We start from the raw sequence: 24,229 nt of genomic DNA on the forward strand, positions 1-24,229 counted from the left end.
AGTGACAGTTAATCTGTCAGAGAAGCAGGTTAGATCCATTTGGCATGATTTGATCTGGCAAGAAACACATTGACTGTCTCTTACTACCTTGTTATCCTTTAGCTGCTTACAGTCAAATCGTTTAATAATTTGCTGAAGAATATTTTCAGGCGCTGAGTGGCGTGGAATCCATTTCCCTTCCTGCCCCCCATGGTAAATAACGCGATGCCATTTGTAGTTCCTACCGCACCGGCTCTGTTTGCACCTTTCCCACACTGCTTGCACACTCTTGCAACATCTTGGAACAACATAACATTCTCTGTTGGCAAAGCTATAGAGTGCTTCTTTGCTTCATAAATGCTGTTTGCTTCCCGGGACCTACTACAACCCATTCCTGAAATTCCAGATCAGCATTGTCAGTGATAATCGAGCTCCTGGCTTCAAGCTCTGTGCTGTACAAGCCAGAGGCCAAATGTAGTAACCCAGGAATGCATGATTGCAAAGACTGTCACTTCCCAAGGAACTCTGCTTACTGCTACATGACTGCCCTTTCCACATACCTGTGGGTGTCACTAACACAGTGACTCTTCCCTGTTAGCTTTGTCGTATATGGGTGGACAGCACCTCAAGCAGCTGAAAGTTTTGAAGCCATCATTTCCTATGTTTACTAAATTGGCAGGCGATTTGCTGCTGTTTTCCAGATTCCTCTGGACTCCCTGGCTAGAATTATTTATTATTCAAGTATATGCCCTCTGAAAAGCCCTTTTGATACTTCATATGTTTTCCTTTATACAAAATGAGATGCTGTACCATGGTCAGCTTTGCAATAAAAAAGCCTGCAGGACACCTCTGGGAAGTGCATGGTCACAGCACATTTTCAGTTCAGGCTGAGTGTGTTTTGTCATGGCGAGAGCTTAACTGTGTGGTTTGTCTGTGTCTAGCATTTTCTATTGCATTTTTTGAAGGATACGGTCCCTTTACAGTCTTTACTAAAAGTGCATTTCAGCCTCTTAATCTAACAAATAACACCCTAAATTTTGTTGCATGTTCTAGTATTGGCATGCACGACTTATCAAGGTAGTATTTGATCCCAAAGTGCTGTAACTGCCAGTGCCGATATCTGCAAATAAAAGCTTGGAACCAGGGAAATATTATAGAATGGTTTGGGTTCAAGGGACCTTTAGAGACCATCCAGTCCAACCCTTGCTATGGGCAGGGACATCTTCCACCAGACCAGGTTGCTCAAAGCCCCATCCAACACTTCCAGGGAGGGGGCATCCAGAGCTCCTCTGTTCCAGCGTCTCACGACCCTCACAGTGAAGAGTGCGTTCCTCACAACCAATCTAAATCTACCTGCTTTCAGTTTAAAACCATGTCCCCTTGTCCTGCCACTTCAGGCCCTGGTAAAAAGTCTTTCTCTGTCTTTTTTATGATCTTCGTTTATGTATTGATTCTGTCCTTAAAGGTTTTCCATTCCTTCCAGTCACTCAACCCAATTCCAACTTATTTTTACTAGCTTTAGACAAGTCTATAGAAAAGTAAAAAAAAGTAGGAATCCTATACAACCCAGGGAGTGTAACTGACCTAACCTAAATTCTGGGTTGCAGAGCTGTGCTTGATTTTTTATGTGAAAGGACCATGGACAAAACCAGGCTGTGCCTTATCTTCATTGTTTTGAAATGGTGATTTTTTAGTGTAGCTCTGTTGTGTTCATTTTTGTTTTCATTCCTTAATTTGATTGTTTCACTTACATTAAGCTGTTTATTTCAAGATATAATATCTTGATCTTTCTCAGCATAGATGTAGGGATTGTATGTGTCTCTGCAGAACCTGATGTGCCAGCCAGAGACTGCAAGGGAAGTTCGTAGTTCTTAAGAGGACAACTACAGTGTTACTCCATCCTGGTAACAACTATAAGATTGAAATAGTGAGCACTATGTTAACTGCTTTGCTAGAAAGATGAAGGCTGTGCAGAATGCTGTGTGATTTAGCTGAGTGCTCTTTATCCTTCTTATGAAGCCCAAGTGTCACTGCAACTGCTCTCCCATCAATTCAACATCAACCTCCCTTGCTCCGCTTGTCCTGCTTGGTTGTTCTTGTTTCTGCTGTTGTGTGCATCTCTGCTGAGGGTGTTCAAGTCTTTTCTCTGCCCCCCCCCCACGTTCACGACCCTATTAAACCTCATCTAAGAGGAAAGTGTAGACATAGAGAGGGTTTAAAAGGCTTTGCCTTGTGCTTGACCTTGGTTAAGCCCCTCACAGTCTTCCCAGCGCATCTGCCATAAAGCACAGTTGTTTCCAGATTGTCCACCATCTGCACCATGCAAAAATGTCAAGGTGAAGCCTGAAATGCATGTGTTGCTCTATAAATGACACCAATAGAACGGTAATGATTTTCTGATGCATGGAGCATTAATAAAGATGCACTCTGGCAGCTACACTCCTGGCAAATGAGAATCTGGAGAAAGTGATTTAAAATAAATATCTATCAGATTTAAAATTAACTACTAATTACCTTCAGAAGCTACTAGGCTGCTGCAGTTATAATCCAGGAGTATTCATAGCTCAGGGCTTTAGTGTTAGATTTTTTCTACTGACTGCCATTCAGGAAGCCTAATCTTACATCACAGGACAGGTTGAGAAAAATAACTGTTCAGCTGTTCCTGGCTGGTGATAACGTTATGTTTAGCTGCACAAGCCCCCCGTGACATTGTTTTGGAGGATGCTGTATAAATTAGGATTAGCAACATTTTTTATTTCTTTTGGGGAACAGCTTAATGAGGATTATTATAGTGAAGATCTGCTCAGCGTGCACAGCACAGTTCATGCAGATGTCTCACTGCACGCACAAGCAATATGTCACTGTGCCCTAACCTACATTAAAACCTTGCATTTTTATGATTGAGCAATGGCAGATCTGTAAGTTCCTCTTTAAAAAAAACCAAACCTGTGAGTGTTATTTCTTAACTTGTTTCGATATGATGTTAAATGTTGATTTTTTTTCTTTTTCTCATGTAGTTTAGCAAAAAGGCACCATTTTATAAATATGAAGTACTAGAAAATGGTTGCAAGTTTTTCAGTGCAAGTGTTAGTTTTCTCAAAATAAACCACCAGACATTGTGCAATTACTGGAAGATACTTATTTCTGTATTGTATTTTCTGCTTTTAGTATAGAACTAGTGCATTCACTAAGACTGTATTTGGAAACTGTTCTTAGCCATAGTTACTCAGGGGGAAAGCAGTGTGGTCTGACACACAAAATGTGCCAGTGGCTCTGGACATGCTCCTGCTCTGGGCCTCAGTTTTCCACCAGTTTGGTCATGGTGGTTAAGCTGACCTTTTTTATAGTGCTTGGTGTTCAAGAGGAGAAGGAGTTGGGTGTTTTTACTTCCACAAATGATTCATTGCTTTAGGAAATTCCTCTTCTGAGGAGGCTGTCTGGGCCGTGGGCTGGTGGCCAAAGGCAGGAGCAGAGCAGGAGATGCAGCCCCAGGCTGGTACCCAGGCAGTGCCCAGGTCCAGGGACTGCAGCAGGGACAAGCTCTGAGGTGATGCTGGAGTAATGAGTAATACAGAGTGCTTCGCTGCACATTGAGTTGTTCTAAATGAAGTAAATTCATTTTGAAGTAGTTGGGAGCTTCAGAAAGTGGTCTGAAGGATTGAAATGCATCACTAATAACAGAATTGCTCTATTCATTAATATTCATTCTGAAATAAAAAATCTTGCCTAAAAGTTTCTTTCAAGTGTTTCAACGTTGGACTTTAGTGGGTGGAGAAAGGAATATTTTTTCCTCACCATTTCAGTTTCACTGTTTCTTGTTTGTCCTGATGTCTTTACTGAAGAGTGATACAGTACATCTGTCTTTTCCTGGTAAGGAGGTGCAGATCTGTCTCTCCAGCTTCTTTTGGGTGAAGGCAGCAGGGGAGCTCGTTTCCTGTGCCACAAACCTGCCAATTCCCGAAGGCAAGCGATTGCTGCTTCCTGTGCTCCCTGCAGTTTCAGACAGCTGCTGAGTCGGTGCCAATCACAAATCCACCGGTTAATTATAGCTTCATGCCCTCTCACTGTATACTTCATAAATATTCCTACCTATGCTCCAACACATGACAAACTACATGCGTCTGCATTCACCACTCTTCTGACACTAGGGCTGGGGGCATTATTTTGGTGACTTTATAAAGGTGTTTTTCAACAGAGCTCTTCAGGAAAGAAATACAGACTTGACTTTGTCAAAAAGTCTTGTGAGGAGAGCATGAAGAGACAGATTCAAATAATTCAAAGAATTGTTACTACTATTCTATTCTTATTCTTCTAATAATTTTGAAGAAATGGTAATCAGAATGATAATCTTGTAGGGGTTGTGATCGTTTGGGCTACCTAGGGCCTTTTCTGCTCGCTGGCTCCAGAGCAGCCTGGTGGATGGGGTGCTGGGAAGCCACGCTGCCTGGCCCTGATCACTGCTCTTTTTGTTTCTGTCCCTCTCTTACCCCAGGACAGCTCTGTCCAGGAGAGTTTTCTAGCAGAAGCTTGTTCCACCTGAAGGTCTGTCACCAGCTCAGCTTTTCAGAAGTGGCTACAGGAATGCACAAATGACACACTGGAACGGGCAAAGCTATCTCTAGCCATATAGGTTACAAGTTACATGACGTTACTTTTTGTTCAGAGATGTCATAGACGTTGTTTCTGCTTTTGAGGTAATATGTAAAGAATATTTGTCATGGATTGTTTTGAGAGATGTGAAATAAATTTACAGAACAAATCATCCAAGAACTGCTAAGGACTCACAAAGCGGACATGGCTCCAAACTGCCATCAATACCGACAGCTTTCCTCTCCCTGCTCCTGTCCAGCATTAACAGTGCCTTTCTCAATTCCACTGTGGCAGTGGATTAGGCTAAAGAGCCAAAAGGCAGTCCTAGAGCAGAATAAAAGCGTCCACACAGTGAGTTAATGCCAAGTAGCTGCTGCATTCTACATTCACACCCTGACTTATTTTGCAACAGCTTCCCTGTGTAGGCAAGCCCTACACATTCATGTCATTTGATGGTTAGGGTTGCATCAGTGGCATTCCAGATTCTGACCACAATGTTAGTAATGGAAAGTGGTTCATCTTCTAATGAAATGGTAGGCCTTTTTTTTTTGTCCTGGTTGCATCTTTTGCAACTTTGTCTTTCATGTGTCTGGAGTGAACGTCTTCATTTTGTAAGTGTGTGTAATATTCTTCTAATCTCTGATATATGAAATGATGCTCTCTAAGTATGGAAATTGCCTTTTTACAGTATACCTTATGAACCAGTGATTGTTCAGTGTTTTTTTCTTCTGAAGAGCAGGAGAAAACCCATGTAATAAAAATGTTCTTTACATATATTTGCAGTTTAGTAGCTTGTGACTGATACATCTTTTCCTCTTAAGATATTTCAGTTTTTGTCTTGCTTTTCTCTTAGTGGCATCCCTAATGCTTTTCCCCTACTGTCACATGCCTGGCACACTTTCATGTAGACCTGGAGTTTCCTTGTCATTTAAGTAGGCTGTTTATCAGTTAGGTTGATTTTCAGCAAGCTTTTAGTGTTTAACTTACTGCTTAAGTAGATTCTAAGAAGTCGCCTTCTTCGATTTTCCAGAAATAGTGGCTCCTCTGAGCTTACAGATGAGCCTTCATGACATCTTTCTAGGTGAGCTTCGTCTCCCCCAGCACCTTCTTCAGATCTAGTCCAGATCGCAGTGATGAGGAAAGTGCTCTCTGCAACCTCATCCCCAGTCATCCCCAGACTTGGAAGCGTGGATGTCTCATGTTTGCCTGCAATAGCAGAGGGAGCAAGAAGCCTCCATGTCTTTACGTAACAAACTGTTTCGAGTTGTGTGATTTAGAATCAAAGATACACTTTCTGCTCAAATTTCTAGGGATGTAAATCCTACTGCACAACACTGAATTTCTCAGAAATTAAAGGCAAAGATGGTGTCTTCTCATTTTGAATAGTCTATGAATTGAAGGTCTTACAGGGCACCTCTGGAGTTTGTTTTGGTTTTTTTCTAGGTAGGATTTGCAGTCACATTTTATTTATTCATACATTAAACAGCAAGTGGTATCTAGCTTCATATGTCTTTCTGTCTCCTTCACTTACATTTCTCTAATGAATGTCCCATAATATTTGCATCAAATCATAGTCTCTCTTTATTTTAAGGTAATTCTGGAGAACTGGCACCAGCCAGCTGAACCCTGTAGTGAAAGGATAAAACAGAAACAGTATTTCCATTTGGAATGGTGTATTTTTAAAGGCCTGTAACTTAGTAGGACAAAATAGTGTAAAATATGCAAGTGCTGTGAATTTGATGGCATTAGAGGAGTTTTTGGAGGATTGTTGCTTAGTGCAGGATACTGTCCTTTCCTTCTCCACTCTTATTATGTAAAGGAACTGACAATTTGCTAATTTGTTCATCTAATTTGTCTTTCACACTCCAGGACAATCAGAACGGCTTATATTTACAGGATTGTAATTTTATTTTGGATTGATCAAATGCACATCTGTGTACTCCTTACACAAGTATCTGCAAAGCAGGGCACATATGAGGGACTTGTGAGTAAATTACCAGCAAATTGTTTGGCATGAGCAGGAGCAAATAAATCTGCAATTGCAATCTGGAGCAACATGTTGGAGGCCACCTTCCTTAGGTCAACTTGTGTATTGCAACACCAGCAACTAATCAAATTGTAATGTACTTTAATGCAAAGCTCAGTTTGGCTTGGTTGGCAAATTAAACTATCGCATGCCTCTGGCAAAAGCAGAAAGCCTTTGAACTGTTTGACTGCAGCTGTAGCTTGCACACCTTATTTTCCCTCTTAAAAATCAAATTAAACTGTAACCTGCAGCCTCTGTGGTAAGTTTCAAGGAAAATTAAACTGTTGCTAATCTTTCTAGCAAAAATAACTGTCTCTAATCAAGCTGAAAAGTCCAGTCCCAAATTCCCCTCTCCAAGTTTAGACAAATTCATGGAAGGAAAACTCCAGGGCTTATTAAGTACAAAGATATTACCTCTGACTCAGGAAGTCAGTCCTTGGCCACAAATTGCTAGAGACTGGGAAAGTTTGCCGGGAAGGTGTTACTCTGCCCTTGCCTTCTTCTTTCAGCATTTACTGTGGATCCATCCCACAGGCAGGACACTGGGCAGTTGTTATGGTCGGCTTCACGGGTCTGAAGCCTAACCCAAATTCAGGGCACAAATGGACATGCTGACATTGCCCATGGTCATCTCAGCAGTGCCTTTCATGGAAAGCAGTGTTTGGGCCAATTGCTTCCTTTAGACTCGGCCCTTCCTCACCCCGCGCTAGCAGTGCCCAACTCCAGTCATGACCCTTTTTGACTCTTAGGGTTCAGCTTTTGGATGTGATGATGTCCTCCACCTTCCCCACCTGCCATTATTTTCTGTGTCATGCTGGCAGAAACACGTGGCATTTGACTTGCCCTGATAACATCTCTGTTTTTCTTGGAGCTCTCAGAGATAGGATTTTTCCTGGCCTGGATGAGCTGTTGTTATTTCTGTAGAGTCAGCGGTACAATAGACCCTCTTGGGAGCCAAGACCTTGTCCGTCTGGTGGCTCCGGCTTATGAAGAGTCAATCCTGCATGCTTAATGTTATCCTTTGGTTTCCGGGATTAGCGTCTGACCCATGGCAGGTGAGGAGGCAGAGGAGTGCAGCACAAAAGGAAAGAAGTCAATTAAATTTACACTGCGACACGTGTTCACTCAAGGCCGGGTTAAGGCAAACTTTGCCTCAGAGGAACAGGAACTGTCATAGGCATGGCAGTGACAATGGAGGGGATCTTTCCTCTAATGCTTTTTAAATATGTATTCTATCCATGCTTAATACAATTCACAATATAGAAGCTGATGTCTCTGCACTATGGTTTTCTTATTTTTAAAAGTTGGCTTAAAAGTTCTGAGTCTCAGCAGCATGGGTAAAAACCGAGCTCAGGCGTATTAGTCACATTTTTATCAAGAGATGAAAGTGATAGAGATACAAAGTACTACCAGCTTTTAATTAAAATTGAATAAGTAAAAAACAGTTGGCAGTTGCAAAATTCATTATGATGTGTTGCCAAAAATAGACACCTTTATGAGAATGTAGTTTTACTATAACAGTGGGCACTAATTAGCTGTAAAAATCATTGCTGAGATAGCCAGATAGAAAGTGTGTTACTAATACTCATAACAAGTTTCAGTTGGCTGGAATGGAAAACTAGAAACTCTTAGGGCTCTTAAAATGTAGTCTTTTGGACTACCAAAATCATAGGATCGTAGAATGGTTTGGGTTGGAAGGGACCTTAAAGATCATACATCAAAATAGATATATGTACTTCTGTTACTTAAGGCAACATCTACATTTCAGGAACAGTAACTTACTGTTTTCTGCATCTGGCCTTAATTTGCAAGGAAGACTCAATTTTAGAAAAATGTAACCTGACTTAGCTAAAATATGTATGACCTGGTGTTTTTATTTCTTCTTTCTATAGAGTAGTAAGACTTGCAAGTTAGATCCTCCAAAGTTTTATACATAATCATTTGGTTAAAAAGTTCCTTTGACCTTAATAAAAACATCTTCCAATATAAATTTACAGGTATAGATCTGTGGTTTAGAGTATACTTCTGACCAGTTCAGGATGTACATGTGTCTTGTGTAATCTCTGCAAAATTTACTGTAATTGAAAAAAGTTATTTTTCTCTCTCCTCCTGTAATCTAGAACGTCAAGCAATAACAACCAATCTGTGGGTGGTTTATCTGATTTATGCTAATTTGCTATTGACATCTTTGAGGTATCACTTGCATCATCCCAGTCTTGCCTATTTATTATTAAAATATATTAGCTGCTTATGAAAAGGAAATATTTTAAATAATTATTCATTTGCGCTGTGATAACCTCTTGAAATCAGGGCCCCACTCTGATAGACTGTATACAAAGTCATTGCAAATGAAGTGCAACCTGAAGTGAACCTTATCTGTTCAAGATAGATAAGCTTGCAGCAAGAGAAGGATTTGAATGCAGGAAGATTAATACCTCCCACCTACCATGAGTGGGTCTGAACTCATGTAATTTCAGCCATTAAACTTAAGCCATCTAAATCACCTCCAAGGCCAGTACGAGAATGGGGTAAACCCAGCCTATGATACAGCCTGCATAATTTAGATACCCAAGACCTTCAGGGGAGACTCCAGCACCAGTACCCAAGCTTGGGTTCATCTTTTCAAAGTTGTGTTTCACATTCCTGTGTCGGTACCTGAGTAAGCACACACACAAGTGATGAGTGAAGTGATGGCTCCTTGGCAAAGTCAGAAGGTGCTGTGTGGGGTGAAGCTTTTCCAGAAGAGGCCACTTACATGCCTGAGTGCTGAGCTTTAACAGTAGAATCACAGGCACAAGCCCCATATTTTAAAAAGTTTACCCAGAGCCTTTGGTATCTACCTGTTATTGATACAAAAATATCCTTCGAAATCAATCACCTGTCACAGATCTTGCTAGTACTGCAGGGCTCTAGCTTCTTTGACTAATGTGATGCGCCGGTACACTAGAGCTATATGCCACGTTCATGAGTTGAAACAAAGTCCAACATAGAAAAATGTGAGTTTCCAGATGTTTTCAGTGGGAGAGATTAGAGCTGCAGTATATCAGAATTTGCAGATACATGAATTTAAGGAAATTCTATATCTCTTGTTCTTTATTGATCTTACTCATAGGAAAATAATCAGTATTTACATAAAGCAGCCCGTGCAGAAACTGGCATCTACCAATATTTGGAATATTGGTTAGCCTTGCTGTCTCAGAGAGATTTCATCCATTGCTTTTCTTTCAAAAGCTTTATTTAAAAAAAAACACATTTCCCCAAAAGTTGTATTTTCTTCAAAATACTGTGTGTTTATGATAGAATAAACCTTATACACAAGCAATCTAAGAATAGGATGTGACAGGTTTTCTTTTCTGAAAACTAGTAACTGATGCAAGTCTTTTTATGATGCCTACACCATTGCAGTTTGTTTACAGTTAAATTGTGCCCCCTTTTTTCTTCTGAATTGCAAATGTTTCCTTTTGTTAGGGGGTCAGTATCTGATAAAGGCATGTTAATATTCTTGGAGATGAAAGCCTTAAAATTATTATTAACATTGAACATTAGAGCTCCTTTCCCCCTGCATCCACACCCTGGTGATTGAATGAGGCCTCAGTAACAGGACCAGAAATACCCTTCATGCTTGCCTGAGTACTGCCTGAAGATTTGCAGGAATACCCAGGTCAGAGACATTCTTGAATGCTTGGAAAACTCTTGGTATATTGGAACACAGAGAAGGGCAAGCTCTGTTATGGAGGGAGGAAAAATATGCAATTAAACCAGTGCTGTGGAGGAGCAATGGCTGCAAGACCGACGCCATGAGGACCTCAACCAGAGTGGTGCTGGCTCACATGGCAGTGTGCTCAGTCCAGGCTGGGTGTGAGAGGCTGTGATGCCTGCTGTTGTCACCCAGAAGGTGATGGCATCGTACAGGCATGCAGGACTGACCCTGACCATAAGTTAGGAAACTCTGGTCCTTAACAGATGGGGAAGGCTGAATGCCAGGGATGCAGAGATGCAAAGATTGGCTGATAGTGTGCAACAGCAGCAAAGGGAACCAGGGCTGAGACTTTGTAAAGGCAAATCATGAAGTAACTCTAAACCCTCCGTGTTCACTTGTGTTTCTCACTGCCTCCTTGGCAGTCAAAGCCAACACAGGCCACTGAAGGATTTCATCCTCTCTACATTGCAAACCAGCTTGTGCAGCTGGAGAGAAAAATGTTCTGTTCAGTTTGGGACACCTTGAGGACTACACCCCAGAGCACTGCTGCTGAAACATTGCAGAACTGCCCCAAAGGAATGGAAAGTTCTGGCAGGTGTTAAGTTTGCTGTTATTACCAGATAAGATTTAAAGATAAACAAATGCATTCAACTAAAAGCCTAGATTTGCAATAACAGAGCAAAGTTAGAAAAAATAGAACATGTGCAAATGATGCAGTATGATAAATAGTAGAAATTCCTTTTAAAGCATATAATGTGCATACAGGCTATATAACAAGCCCATTTATGACATTCAAACACAAACTGGAATCTTGAAGATAGCATTGCCAAATCTGCAAAAGCTCCACCACGTCCTTTGTTAGATTTTGGGGACTCGTCTGCATATTACTGGGTTTTGATGACCTTGAACAGAGATTACCAAAGGCTTTGCATCTATTCAGGCCAGCTTGCCTCCCTTCCCAGCCCTCCTTTCTAACATTGCCTATAAATAGCCAAACACACACACACAAGTGGTTGCCATTTAAAAATCCACATTTTCTAGCAGAGACCATAGTACAATACTTTTTGCAGTATTTTGTTCGGGGACTGGTACAGAAATTTGTTGTGGCATCTTAGATATCACTGTGAGATAAGTCTTGGCAAATGCTAGATTTTACTTGCTTATTTTAAGTATTTTTATCTATATTAAGTGAAAATTATCTTGTTTCCCATTATAGTTCGTCATCAATCAGATAACGATAACGAGGCCATTGAACAAATCGATGAAGATATAGCCGTGACTCAGAGTCAGATGAACTTTATTTGTCCCATTACACAGGTATGCTATCACTGCTATTCTAATCGATTGGGAAATAGTTATTTCATGTTCTTCCTTGGATTGTTTATTACAAACCTGCAATACTTGTTAAAAATCAGGCAATATAAATTACAAGCATTATCAGAGAAGGGCAACATTGCCTGGGGAAAAGCCCAAGTAGTCAGTAGGAATGCAGTTCACCATGCATTTCAGTGAAATGCCATGTATGAATGGCAAGCACATTTCCTGCTGTTTTACATAAAATCTCACAAGAAGCACTTTCACGGGCATTATCAGTTCCTTTAAATCAAACTTTATTGATTACAGGTGGAAATGAAGCGGCCAGTCCGAAACAAAGTCTGTGGACACACTTATGAAGAAGATGCCATTCTAAAAATTATCCAGACTCGAAAGCAGCAAAAGAAAAAAGTCCGGTAAGCTAACAAGAATGTGTGGAAAAGCTATTTGCTTTGCTGCGTAAGTGGAATTTTACTCCACTTGTTCTAGGAAATGTATTTGGTTTGGCAAGGCTGCAGGAAGTAATACTTCAGTGTCTGCCCAAGTCACAGCCTCCTCATTAGCACTGTACACGTGAAGGAGCTTTGCTTTTAATGAAAGCAACGTGTAAGGAAATATTCAGGAACCGTGTGGGGAAGTTACAGCTGCTTGTGGTACCTGCACAACAGAAGCAAAGGGGTTTTGTATAGCCATGAACAACAAACTTCAGCTTCCTAAAATGTAATTGCTCATTTTGTTCCCACTGCTTATTTAGAAAGCCCTGAAGTTAATGAAAAAATTACAGACCTCTCCTCTGTACACCCTCTTTTGCAGTTATATTCCAACACGGCTGAGAAAACGTTCAAATAAGTGCCAAAGAGAGAAATACAAAACCACAGCTTTTTAGGTAGTACGAAGTTTAAGAATGATCAGACAGGATTGTGCAGTTCCTACTACGATGCAGTTAAAGAATTCTTACTTTATATCATCAAAGCAGCCTGCCATTTTCCACACAGGACATATTGGTTTTTTGAATGAAAAGATGTAACAGTTGAATTTTTAATCCTGAAATCCTCCCTGGTAAGTTTCAAATTTTGATTTTTTTTTCTTAAATAAAAAAAAAGAGAAGAAAAGGTGCTCAAACATGTTTTAGAGCAAGTTTAGAGGACATATCATTTTATCTTTAATTCCACATTTGTTTTTTACACCATATATGCTAGAGCTTCATGCTTTGGCATTAGTGACCTCATGGAAACATACCAGTTGTGGACTTATTAATAAATGTGCAATTTGCACATGCTCAGGAAGGCCTGTCTGAGACTAGCAACCTGATTTCCCCAAAGATAACGCCACAGGCAGCTGACTTCCTCTGTCCCTTGCTCTTGCATTTCATAGAATCACAGAATGGTTTGGGTTGGAAGGGACCTTAAAGCTCCCCCAGTCCAACCCCTGCCGTGGGCAGGGACACCTCCCACCAGACCAGGCTGCTCAAAGAACCATCCAACCTGGCCTTGAAAACTTCCAGGGAGGGGGCATCCACAACTTCTCTGGGCAACCTGTGCCAGTGTCTCACCACCCTCACAGTGAAGAATTTCTTCCGGATATCTAATCTAAATCTACCCTCTTCCAGTTTAAAGCCACTGCCTCTCGTCCTACCAGTACCTGCCCCTGTAAAAAGAGCAGTTATTTTACAGCAGTTACTCCAGTATGCTAGAAAAGCACACACAGCAGTCACTCAGCTTCACTGTAACTGAATTAAGAGAGACTACTTGATTTTCTCTGCCCAGTCTCACTGACCTGCTGTAATTTTAACCTTTCTTGTGAAAATGCAGTCAGTTTTGAAAACCTTAGTCTGCTGTGGTGGGAAGACAGTCCAGCTGATGCAACCAGTTCCCCACTTGAGTACCCCGTTCTCATGGGGTTGCTGCTTGACTGTGCTCCTGCCAAAAATGCTAGAGTGGTAGCAAGTGCCTTGACAGAGCAGAGTCATGGTTAGGGGGTTCCTCTCTATCCTGACCCTGAAATCAAAGGTGATGCTCACTCTGAAGTTACAGCAATGGCTGTTTCTCACACATGCTTTCCAGTTTGAACCCTCAGGATCCCTGCGGTGCCCCTGGCAGTGCAGTAGCTGGGTGGCAGCTCTTCAGCTGACGTACGCGTAGCCACCAGTTTTGTGCTGATAGACTTGCCATGGGCTCCCTGAGGCACCTCTTACGTGTCTCGGTTTGGTCACTGTTTTTCCACTGCCTGGAAGGACACGCTAATGCTTACAGGAAACGTGTGAAGCTTTCTGAGTACTCGTTATTCATTAATCTGGCAGGCTATTGCTCTAATAAGGTGATAAATGGGAAAACTGAGGCACAGAACAATTAAGTGACTTAGCGATGACAAACACAGCAAGCTGTGGACAAATCTGGAGTAAAAGCTGCGAGGACTGAGTGTAAATAAGTTCAGTGCCTCAGACAAAAGTTACTCCTAATAGAGGAAAATTTCAGGAAAGGTGTTATTTCTGACTGCAGGTACCATCTGTGCATGTTTGGGCCATGGCCAAAGGAAAATGACCTTTGGTCTCTGAATATCTTTCACCCTGCTGTCTTTATCTGGCTTTTTCAAGTACTTGTAAGTCATTTTGTATTTGATTATCATTGAGAGGCTGTTAATTTGACCCCATTTCTCCTTTCTGTGCCTTCTCAGTTTGTAAAAGGCCAGCTAAATTTTTACACCAACTCAATAGCCCACTGATTCACCAGTCAGCCTTTGCAAGTCTCATTCTCCTTCATGTATTTCCCTAGAAATTAATTTCCCTATTTATCTATCAGTGAAGATCATCCTCCTCCACTGCAGATTAATAACGTAAGAAGCAGTTACCTGCAGCTTGTAGAGGACTGCGGAGAGAAAGCAACACAGAAAGATGTCCATGCAATGCCAGCATCATTACTGATGCAGGCAGCTGTGTACGTATACCAAGAGAGTGATGTACAGGTGAGAAGCTCTGTGTCTTGCTGTGTTCCTTCCTTCCTTCAGCCGTTGATTGCCACCAGTTTAGATAAATGGATTTATTTTTCCCCACAGAGAGCTGGTGAAGAGGAAAGGAGGTAGTGAGGAACTGACAGGGAGAGTGAATGCCAGATAAATACAGTAAACCAGCAGATGCTATGTAAAAGCCTACCTCTGACACATACAATTCTTCCGATTTAATGGAGTGTCTCTTTTCTTTTTAACAGATGCCCTAAAATTGGCTGTAGCCATGCTGATGTAAAGGGATCAGATCTTGTGCCGGATGAAGTACTTAAAAGAGCGATTGACAGCCAGAATAAACAGAAGTGGTCAAGACTGGAGAAGTCAGCTGAATACGCTGATGCCACAAATACAATTTGTTACTAGAGGTCTTGTGAGATAAGCTGCTGATTGTAAGTAGGTTGTGTAACTGATTGTTATTTAAAGTGTTTCATTTATAGGCAAAGTTGAAGATCTAGGCTGTGACTGAAAACATTTTTTAAACTGCGAAATATGAGGATTCCAGTTCAACTTGTTTGGAGATATTTTTAACCTTCCTGGAATTCTACAAGCTTGCATTTGATAAATAAAAGGTGTTTTGCAGCATTTGACCTTCCTTGTCAGTGTGCTAATTTTTTCAGCATATCATGAGATGCGGATTCTGCCGGCATGTAATAGTGAGTGCTTTGCTCAGTATTGCAGATAGTTCTGTTACTGTCTCTGTAATTGCTGGGAATACTCAGAGTAGGTCATGCTGAAAAAGGATTTACCCAATTCATATACCCTGTGTGGGAGGATGTCCATGTCTTACTACAAACCTCAGGAAACTTTAATAGAGCTTAATTTGCAGGAAGTGCTGCACATCTGTGCCTTGTGCATGGACATGCAAAATTACCACTCACCTTTGAGGATCTTGGCCTAATTTTTGTTATTTTTTAACACTCTGCCCTAACCTATGCTTTTCTTTTGAGATTCAGGAGCTTTTATTTCAGGCTTTTTGTACTTGGAAGTTGCAGAGAGCTTACCTTAATAAGGGTAGGTTAGGTAATAGGTTAGGAGACTACAATTATTTACAAATTTTTCCAGTAACTAATATGTCGATAATACAAATATATTGTAACCATATGCCTTGAACTGAAAAGCAATAAATCTCATTTTATATAAGCTTCAGATATCTATGCTTTTGGGGCACAGATCCAAAAAAGGACTTAAATGTCATGTTTATTAACTAAATTGATCTGAATGCATATAGCAGATAAGGCACTATGTATATGAATTAGAAATAGCCCTAGGTAAAAGGACCTACCTCAGTGGTCAGATGGCAATTATCTCTTGGCATATATGCAGCAGAAAATAGAGGTTTCTTTGAGCTTTGGGATCCTTAGTAAGTTAGATGGTATTTTCCTAGGTATTTTTTCTGAAGTTATGATCTGACGTTTAGTGTAAAATGTAGCTAAGGTACCTAAATGCTCATCTTTTCACTCTGGGTTACTGCTTGCTAACAGCTTTCCTTTTGCAGACCATTATTAACCCCAATTGCAGTTAAGAGTGCAAACCACTTCAAACTGAATTTGCTATTTTGTAATTGAAGAATATTAATCTGCGAGCTGCTTTCATAGCTAACAAAGGGGAAGTGAGCCATTATTATTTGCACTGAGCTTTTGTGTTCAAAACACTTCATGGGAATTAGCTGGGTAATTTTCATAATGTGGTCTAACCCCAAAGGTCCATCTTTTCAAAACTGAGCATGATCGTGGGTGTTTCTGTCTGTGGAAGCCCAGCTGAAAGAGACTGGGGAAGTTGAGCAGTATGCACTTGTTTGTATTTTTATGTGTAAAATCAGGTCACTTTTAAGACATCTCAGGTCTCAAACCTGTAGGTTTTAAGATGGGTCACTGATTTTCAGTTAAATACCACAAGGGAGGATGTTAATGATAGCATTCGTCAAAAAAAGAAAGGGGGGAGGGAGGGGGAATGTCCCCATGTCCTAAACTGTTCGCAGCTTTTTGTTTCATCTCTAAGTTTGTGGTTTAATTTACTTCAGCGCCATTTATAAGCAGAACACTCAGAAAGAGAAACTTGCATTAGTTAAACAATCTCCGCAGTTTCTGACAGAGGTGCCTTAACTTTGTCCTTATGGATGTAAATCCATCCCCAGTGGTAATCAGTCTCCCAAGTTTCCAGATCCCAATTTCAAGATGTACATACCTTTGACATAGCCACAGTGTTGCACCTTAAAGTTGGTTTGTGTAGGTGCCTGGATGCTTGAGTGTGCCTTCCAATAGCACCTAATGTTATAAATGCTAAATTATACCCAGATTAATTCGTACCGAGAAACTGGTGGGAGCAGGTTTGGTTTGCTACGTGTGGTGTTTGTAGCAATATACTCTTAGATAGCCGTAGTTCCTGATAGGGTCATTACCTGTTCCAGTGAGTAATGCTACACAGAGATTGCTGTCTTGGTTACACCTTGTTATCCTATGTCACCGAGAGAGGCTCGACCCACAGCGGTTGGAGCTGCGCTCAAGCTCTGTCAGCTAATCCACAGGTAATGATGTGAACTGCCTGCTTAGGGAGATGCAGCCTAATCTGAAGCAAACAATCCGAAGCAACACTTTAAATGAGAAGAGAACAAATAGTCAAGCACTCATTGCTACTCTGAGTGGAAAGGTATTTCTGAATGTTCGCATCCCTGCCTCAAAATACGTGATCTTCCTTCCCTCTTTGCCAGCCTGAGCCAGGCAGCGGCAGTGAATCAGAGCCTGAACAGCAAGTGCAGGGGCAGCCTGAATTCTGAAATCCTCAATCATCTGCTGAAAGAAATGGGCTGATTTTTGGCAGCACTTCTCTGCTTGACTTTAATAACAGTTGTAAATGAGGTGAAGATACATGTGTATTTAAATAGAGGTAGGTTTCTTTCTTTTATCATCACTTTCAAGTATGGCCACAGCAATATTATCCAGAAAAAGGCAAATTCTTCATGCACTTCTCTTAGGATTGCTGCTGAGAGCACTTAAATGAGTCCCATCAAAATCAGTGATGCACTACGCAGATTCAACTGCTAGAGAAAACTGCCTGTATTTACTGAAATCAGTGAAGTTCTCCCAAAAATGTTTGGCATTTCTGAATTTAAACTATATCATAACATCCAAGGAATCCTAATGAGTGAATCTTTTTTTTTTTCTCTGAATGTGGAATTTGAGCCACCCTGTGGAGTTTTCATGGCTGGTTCTCTCTTGGTGTTGGTTCTTAGATGTAATTTTCCTTCTGAAAGTAAAATCTTACAGACTTGGTCCAGATAGAAGTAGCTTGAAGTAGTTAAAGAATAAAAATAAGTGTCTGAATAAGCGGATCTGTATGATTCACAGAAGTGGAAACTCAACAGCAGTTAAACCTTCACATCTTAATCTGTTTTGGCTATATGATATCATATGTAAACAAGCATATGTTAACAGTTCACAGGGTAATTCGTGTCTCATTGTTTGACGTCAGAAATTTTGCAACAGTATTTAAGGAAAGAAACTCAGAGCTGAGGTGTTGGGATTATTTTTCCTTTTCCATACAGGGTGCTTTACAACTGCAGCAAGCCTTAATGTAGCTGATAAGGGTCTGTCACTGAAACCTGGTGAAAATCTGTCTCTGTCAGAGAACTGAATTTCCACATGGTATTTTGAGTGATTAAAGGAACATCTAATCAAACGTTGAAATAAAGAAAAGGCAAGAGAGATCTATAAGCAACAGCTTTCAGTGGTACCCCAAGGCACAAGCCACTAGCGCAGCTCTCTCACTTGAGCAGATTCTCCCTGTGAAGCAGAATTCTCCATTTTCCAACTCTTTCTGAAGTTTTCAAATCAGTGGAGCTGTGACGTGTAAAGATAAAAGCTAATCGGGCAGGCATCTCATGGAAGATTTAACACACTTGTGCTAAAAGGAGCACATGCATTCCTCTGAATCAAGGACATATTCATCATTACTGCTCCGGAGCTGTGATCTTATTCATTCTAGAAGAATCAAAAAGAGTGGCTCAGGCAGGGCTCCCTTGAGAAACACCCGGAGCAAAAGCAGGGGGTGCAGGAAGTGATACCGATGACTCAGCAGCCAAGGCCAACACACTGCCTTGTTTTAGACAATGTCCTCTTGGACACACTCATGTTTCCTCATGAGTGGCTGATGACAAAGGTCTTACCTACCTGTGGTCACAAGTACCTCATGACGTTTTTCTCAAGAATAGCTCTAGTGCTGTGGCCAAAACCAGCTTAGAATTCACTCTGCAGCTTGATTCACTTCCACTGCAGTTTCAAGTGAATGTGAATCTCCCTAGAAACCTCCATGTATGGATCCTGAGGTAGCCTGTGGTCCATTAACTGAACATTTCTGTAATAGACAGTGCTGTGTTATACAGTGAAGAAGATGCGCCCTGGAAAATGTTAGAATATCCCAAGGACAGGTCTTCCTTTCTCATGCTACAGCCAAAGCCTTAAGCTGGTGGCTCCTCACTACAGGTACAGGCTACTACTGACTGCAAATTCCAAGACTTTAATAAATAAGGATTTATTTTCTGGTCATAGAACACTTACTGTTAATACATATTATTTCAAATGTATGACGTGGTCACAGCAACACTTAGAGGAAAATCCTATGTGTAGGTGCCAGCGGGTTCTAGGCTGCCAGCCAGTAACTACAAGAAGTAAAAACATTGGATTGATTGTTAAGCAAGTAAAATTCTGGGATGCGTGCACACCGTACAGCACATACCCACGTACGTGCTCAGCCTCCTGATGCACGAGTGGTCTCAGCGACTTAAGAGGACTGTGAGAAGGTACAGAAAACACCGAGTCTTTCATCATTTCAAAACGCTGCAGAAAATGCTGAGGTGGATGGAGGAGAGAGCCTGCCTCGCTCGTGTATTCAGATGTTAGTCCAGACCCGGATACAGTGCTTGAAAGCATGCACATGAATTGAATTGCATGGGAAGCTTACCAAAGGAAGTGTTTGCTTGTAAACTCAGTATGAATAGGATCTTCTCTGACCGCAAGGGAAATGGAGAGACACTCATTCACTGTCTGCTTGTGCAATCAACTTCTGAAGTAAAAACAGGATTTGAGGTTTAGAACCTGAACCTTCACACGTCCTTCAAGCAACAGAAGAAGCCTTCATCCTCTTTAGTCTGCAAAGGAACAAAGTCAGGAGGTGTTGCTCATGAGACTCCTTGGGTTTGATAACAACTGGCTTATCAAAAGGGAATTATTTAGATTTCCTAGCAACAGCAACCCTCAGAGCAGCTTCGGTGTGGGCTTCAGGGGAGACATCTGAACACCATTACGTTGCGCTTCTTTTGATCTCACTACATGCCCATCATGTGTTTTATATCTAAACAGTGAATCTGCCACCGAGTTCCACAGTGTCTAAGGGTGGTTGTGGGTTTATCACAGATGCGATTCCTGCTATAAAAAACATTACTTTTAAGTTCTTTATAATCTGGTCACAAAGCTCCTCTTTGAGCCTTGTCTGCGCAGGGGGATTCTGTACACTGGTAGATTGTGGATGAGCTGCTGGTTTTAAATTGCTGGCTTCCAATCTAGCAGTAGGTCAAATTTCCTTTCATGGCTTGAGATAACTTGTAAAATAAAGATATTTATTTTTCATCATTTGCCTGATTGATAGTTTAGTATTAGCTGAAGTATTTGTGTGTCATACCTCTCCCATCTGATAGCTAAACTAACAACTTTTCTATTTCTTCCCATAGCAAGCAGCCAGTTTATTTATAAGCGGCCTAATCTATTAGAGGTTTACTCTGTGTATCCCATAAGACAAATTATCCAAGTTACCAGGCCTGTCCCAAGCACTTGGGAAGTGGGGAGATGGTTACACAAGTCTTATTGCCTCTGGCTGTTCTAGTTACAAAGATAAAGGGTCAGAGAACTGGAGCGGCAGAGATAATTTTGTTAGCATCTAAGGGAAAGCAGCTGATTTGGCGAATGCAGGCACTGACTGAGGGTGAGACAGGTACCACATAACAAAAATCCCCTTAAAGAAATAATGTGCCAGTAGAAGGGAATTCTGATACCTGACCACCAGAAATTCTCAATTCTTAAATCTTCATCCAGCAGATGCAATAGTGCCGTCTGTTTTGAAAGAAGAGAAAAAAATATATATAAAGAGCAACATTCAGCTTATAGAATCATAGAATCATAGAATGTATTGGGTTGGAAGGGACCTTTAAAGCTCATCCAGTCCAACTCCCCTGCAGTGAGCAGGGACAATGTCACCAGATCAGGTTGCTCAGGGCCCCATCAAGCCTGACCTTGAATATCTCCAGGGATAGGGCCTCCACCACCTCTCTGGGCAACCTGTTCCAGTGATCTATCACCCCCATATTGAAGAACCTTTTCCTAACATACATCCTAAATCTCCCCTTTTCTAGTTTAAAACCATTACCCCTAGTCCTATCACTACATGCCCAAGTGAACAGCTCTTCCCCAGCTTTCTTATAGGCACCTTTCAGGTATGGGAGGGTTGCCACAGCTCTGGCAAATCTGTGCTGGGCAAAACCCTTCCCTCTGCTGGGATATGCCAAAGCTGGGATGCACATCCCACAGGATACTGCTTCTGCTCTGATCCCAGCTCTATGCCTGGCAGCCGGGACCCCAGGAGGACAGGAGGCAGCGAGCAGTCCTGCTTGCTCCCACCATCCTTTTCCAAGGCAGGACCTGCTCATTGTAATGATTTTGTAATGTCCTTTGATAGGACAGCTGTAGTCTGCTCCTCAGACTTCCTTGGCATTTGGAAGGTGCCTGTTGCACGCTGTTGTCCTTTGCCAGGGACAAAGGCTACGGATCTACTCCCAAAGGCCCTCCCTACCCCACCTCACTGGTACCAGGCCCCTGTCAGAGCATCCAAGGCTGTGTGTTTGGTTCCCTGTAGTTCGCTGGCCCACAGCGGTTCATTTTTCCAGCACTTGGGTAGCAAGACTCATCCACAGAGTCAATGTTTTATCCCAATGTTAGGTCTATAAATGTAATTCTGCACTGCTCTCTGTCCTCAGTGATTTATAGTGCTATCCATCTGAGATGCCTGATGCTGCCTTGGTTCATTAGGAAGGGCTATAAAGCCACTCAGACTCAAATTCACTGCAGGCACAGCTGAGAATCACCATGCCAGTATTTATCTCTTGTATGTTAAGCAGGTAGCCCCCAGAAAAGATTTTCCTGGGAAGGAGGGAGATGAAATGATGAAGGTTTGTTCAGGGAATAGAAGGAAGACCCCAAATGGCTTTTGCTTTCAGGAGGAGATTAATGCAGGAGATATGCCTGGATGCTTAAAAGGCTGTGGCGTGAGCTACAATGGCAAGTGTGGTAGCCCCATATTCTGCAAAAATCTCCTAATACTGAAATGCTGCAACAGTTTTGGTTCTTCAGAAACCCCTCCCTGCAGTTCCTCCTGTTCTCTGCACTGGCTCATAACCAAACGAGGCTTGCATGCAAGCACTGGTAGAGATGGGTAAGGAGGACAACGTTTCAACCCTTTGAGAAGCACCATGACATGCAGGTCTTCAGAGACCATCCTTGACATCTGTTTTGGTTTTTTGGGGTTTTTTTTGCATTTGGAGGATCAGCCAAAATTAGAAAAAAACAGAAAAGCCATGGTGGGAATCACTTCTCTGCTCTGCATGTTGGAATGAATTTAGTGGGGAGGAGTCTGGATGTGGACCTTTTCTTATGACCCATACCCAAACAATAATACTGAGAATAAGGCAGTAAGCATTATTAATTTGGTTAATAATTGCTAATATATGTTTATTCATGACATTAATGCTTTGAGTACCTGAAAGCATGCCAGGCATTTTAAAGAAGCAATGCAGGTTTCCTGCTAGCAAAACCTGCCCCCATTTTGCAAAGACCCAATACCTGGGAGATTTAAACTTGGGTTTCTCTCAGCCACATGTAGACAAGTGAAGTTTGGTCTATCCAGCCAGCTGAGAGAGGGCACCCACCAGCTCTTCTGGGATGAATTGCCCAGGGGTTAGCTTTTTCCTGGCCTTTGGGGACTGCATGCCCAGTTTCTGTGCCCCAGGTAGCAGGGACACCCCCACTGAGCGTGAAATCTGGGTGAAGAGGCTGCCCAGACACCAGCAGCCTGTGGCAGGACTGTGGGGGGCGATACCATGTGTACCTCTGTGCTCTGTTCTCCTTTCAGATGTTTTTCTGGGGGTAGAGGATGATGAGTTTTGCCCATCTTAAGGACCAGTGGATGCCACCCTCATTAGCCTGAACCAAGCACCTGTGCTGGTTCTGGTGGCATGGGGCCAGCATGAGGTGACCAGCTGTGGGCTCTAAGGGGCTTTAAATGGGTGGGATGGCTGGGAAGGTGAAGGATATGGCTTCCAACAGTCTGTGAAGCAGCCCGCATGTGCAGCGTCCTACCAGCTAAATTCACCCAACAGCGGCATCCCAATCATAAAACTTCCAGCAAGGGTAAAGTAAAACAAAGGTCTGATGGACACTCATGCATGTTTTACCTATGAGAGGAACGAAGCAAAATAGCGTGCTTTGAGAGTTGTGGTGAATCGCTCAGAAACAATCTGCAGACATTAACGGAATTGTATTTCTGGGAAGAAAGAAAAAAAAAGAGAAAAGGAAAATGCAGGCCCTGGGATATCCCTTTATGGCATATGCGTTTTATGTTTAAATGCATTAATGGGACTGCTATGCTGTGAGTCATCCCGCACAAGAGTTTCATGTGTTTCTTAAAATACACCAGAAGTAGCTGAAGGCATGCACGGGTTTGCTGTGCAGTTATCTGCCAGGAATCTGAGCGAATACCTGCACGTGTGGCATCGCGGGCTTCAGAGCTGGGGGGCTCGTCCCGGACCCCCCTGCTGCTTAAACAGATAAGGGGTGGGGAAACAGATGGGATAGGAACTGATCCTACAGAATAACAAAACACAGACTCCCTGTGTTATTAGGGAAGCCTCAGCACTGAATTACAGAAAAATTTGCATATATGTAAACAGAAAAGCTGGAGAGTTTCCTTCTGAAGCACTCTTGTCAAAACTACAGCTGTCTGCATTTTTTCCAGGGATGATTTGTTGTCTGATTTTCTCTCATTTTTCTTCTGTTTACTAACAGTCCTGGCTGCAAATCTATTTACTATTCCTTTAAACCCACACTTCTGAGCAGGATGGTGGCTGTCGAGCCCGACTGTCTGCTCCTCGCAGGTCGCTTCAGCTGCTGCTTGCTCTCCATGCTCTTCCTTTTTCGGAGAGCAGAGAGTTTTAACACGGGGAACACCCGATTGCAGAGTATTTCTGATGATAAGTCCGTGCTTGTGAACGAAGGGTGGTAAATACACAACAGCATCGCAACGCAAACCTTGGGATAAACGATGGTTATTTAGTGATCAAAGCACGAACTGGGGCTGGAGAGAAGGTGAGGGAGTGACTTTTGAGTCGGAGAAGGGGGGGTCTCCGCCGCAACCCCGGTTCCAGCGGGTCACGCAGCCGTGTGGGAGGAGGGGGACCCCGGCGCCCCGCCCGGCTGCCTGACCCGCTGGGACCGGGGGCGCGGAAAAAGCAGGAGGCGGAGCGAAGCAGGCGTGTCCGAGCCTCCCTCCTCCCATTTTTCCCGTGCGTCAGGGCCAGGAGG

At 42.2% G+C, this 24,229-nt stretch overlaps 1 protein-coding gene across 1 annotated transcript; it reads left to right on the forward strand.

Annotated features, from left to right (window-relative positions):
• Window positions 1–10,392: 10,392 nt before the first annotated feature.
• NSMCE2 (non-SMC element 2, MMS21 homolog (S. cerevisiae)) lies at window positions 10,393–15,190 on the forward strand. Its single transcript, XM_010186089.1, has 4 exons — window positions 10,393–10,453; window positions 11,512–11,612; window positions 11,919–12,025; window positions 14,813–15,190. The coding sequence occupies exons 1-4, from the start codon at window positions 10,393–10,395 to the stop codon at window positions 14,970–14,972; spliced, it is 429 nt and encodes a 142-aa protein (XP_010184391.1). The 3' UTR covers window positions 14,973–15,190.
• Window positions 15,191–24,229: the final 9,039 nt, after the last annotated feature.

The sequence above is a fragment of the Mesitornis unicolor genome, unplaced genomic scaffold (assembly GCF_000695765.1).
Source record: "Mesitornis unicolor isolate BGI_N332 unplaced genomic scaffold, ASM69576v1 scaffold32616, whole genome shotgun sequence".
NCBI lineage: Eukaryota > Metazoa > Chordata > Aves > Mesitornithiformes > Mesitornithidae > Mesitornis > Mesitornis unicolor.

Coding starts and splice junctions, on each gene's coding strand:
- NSMCE2 (XM_010186089.1), top strand. CDS start 10,393: ATGAGGACCTCAACCAGAGTGGTGCTGGCTCACATGGCAGTGTGCTCA. Junction 10,454..11,511: donor GTGCTCAGTCCAGGCTGGGT/GTGAGAGGCTGT, acceptor TTCCCATTATAG/TTCGTCATCAATCAGATAAC. Junction 11,613..11,918: donor TTATTTGTCCCATTACACAG/GTATGCTATCAC, acceptor TATTGATTACAG/GTGGAAATGAAGCGGCCAGT.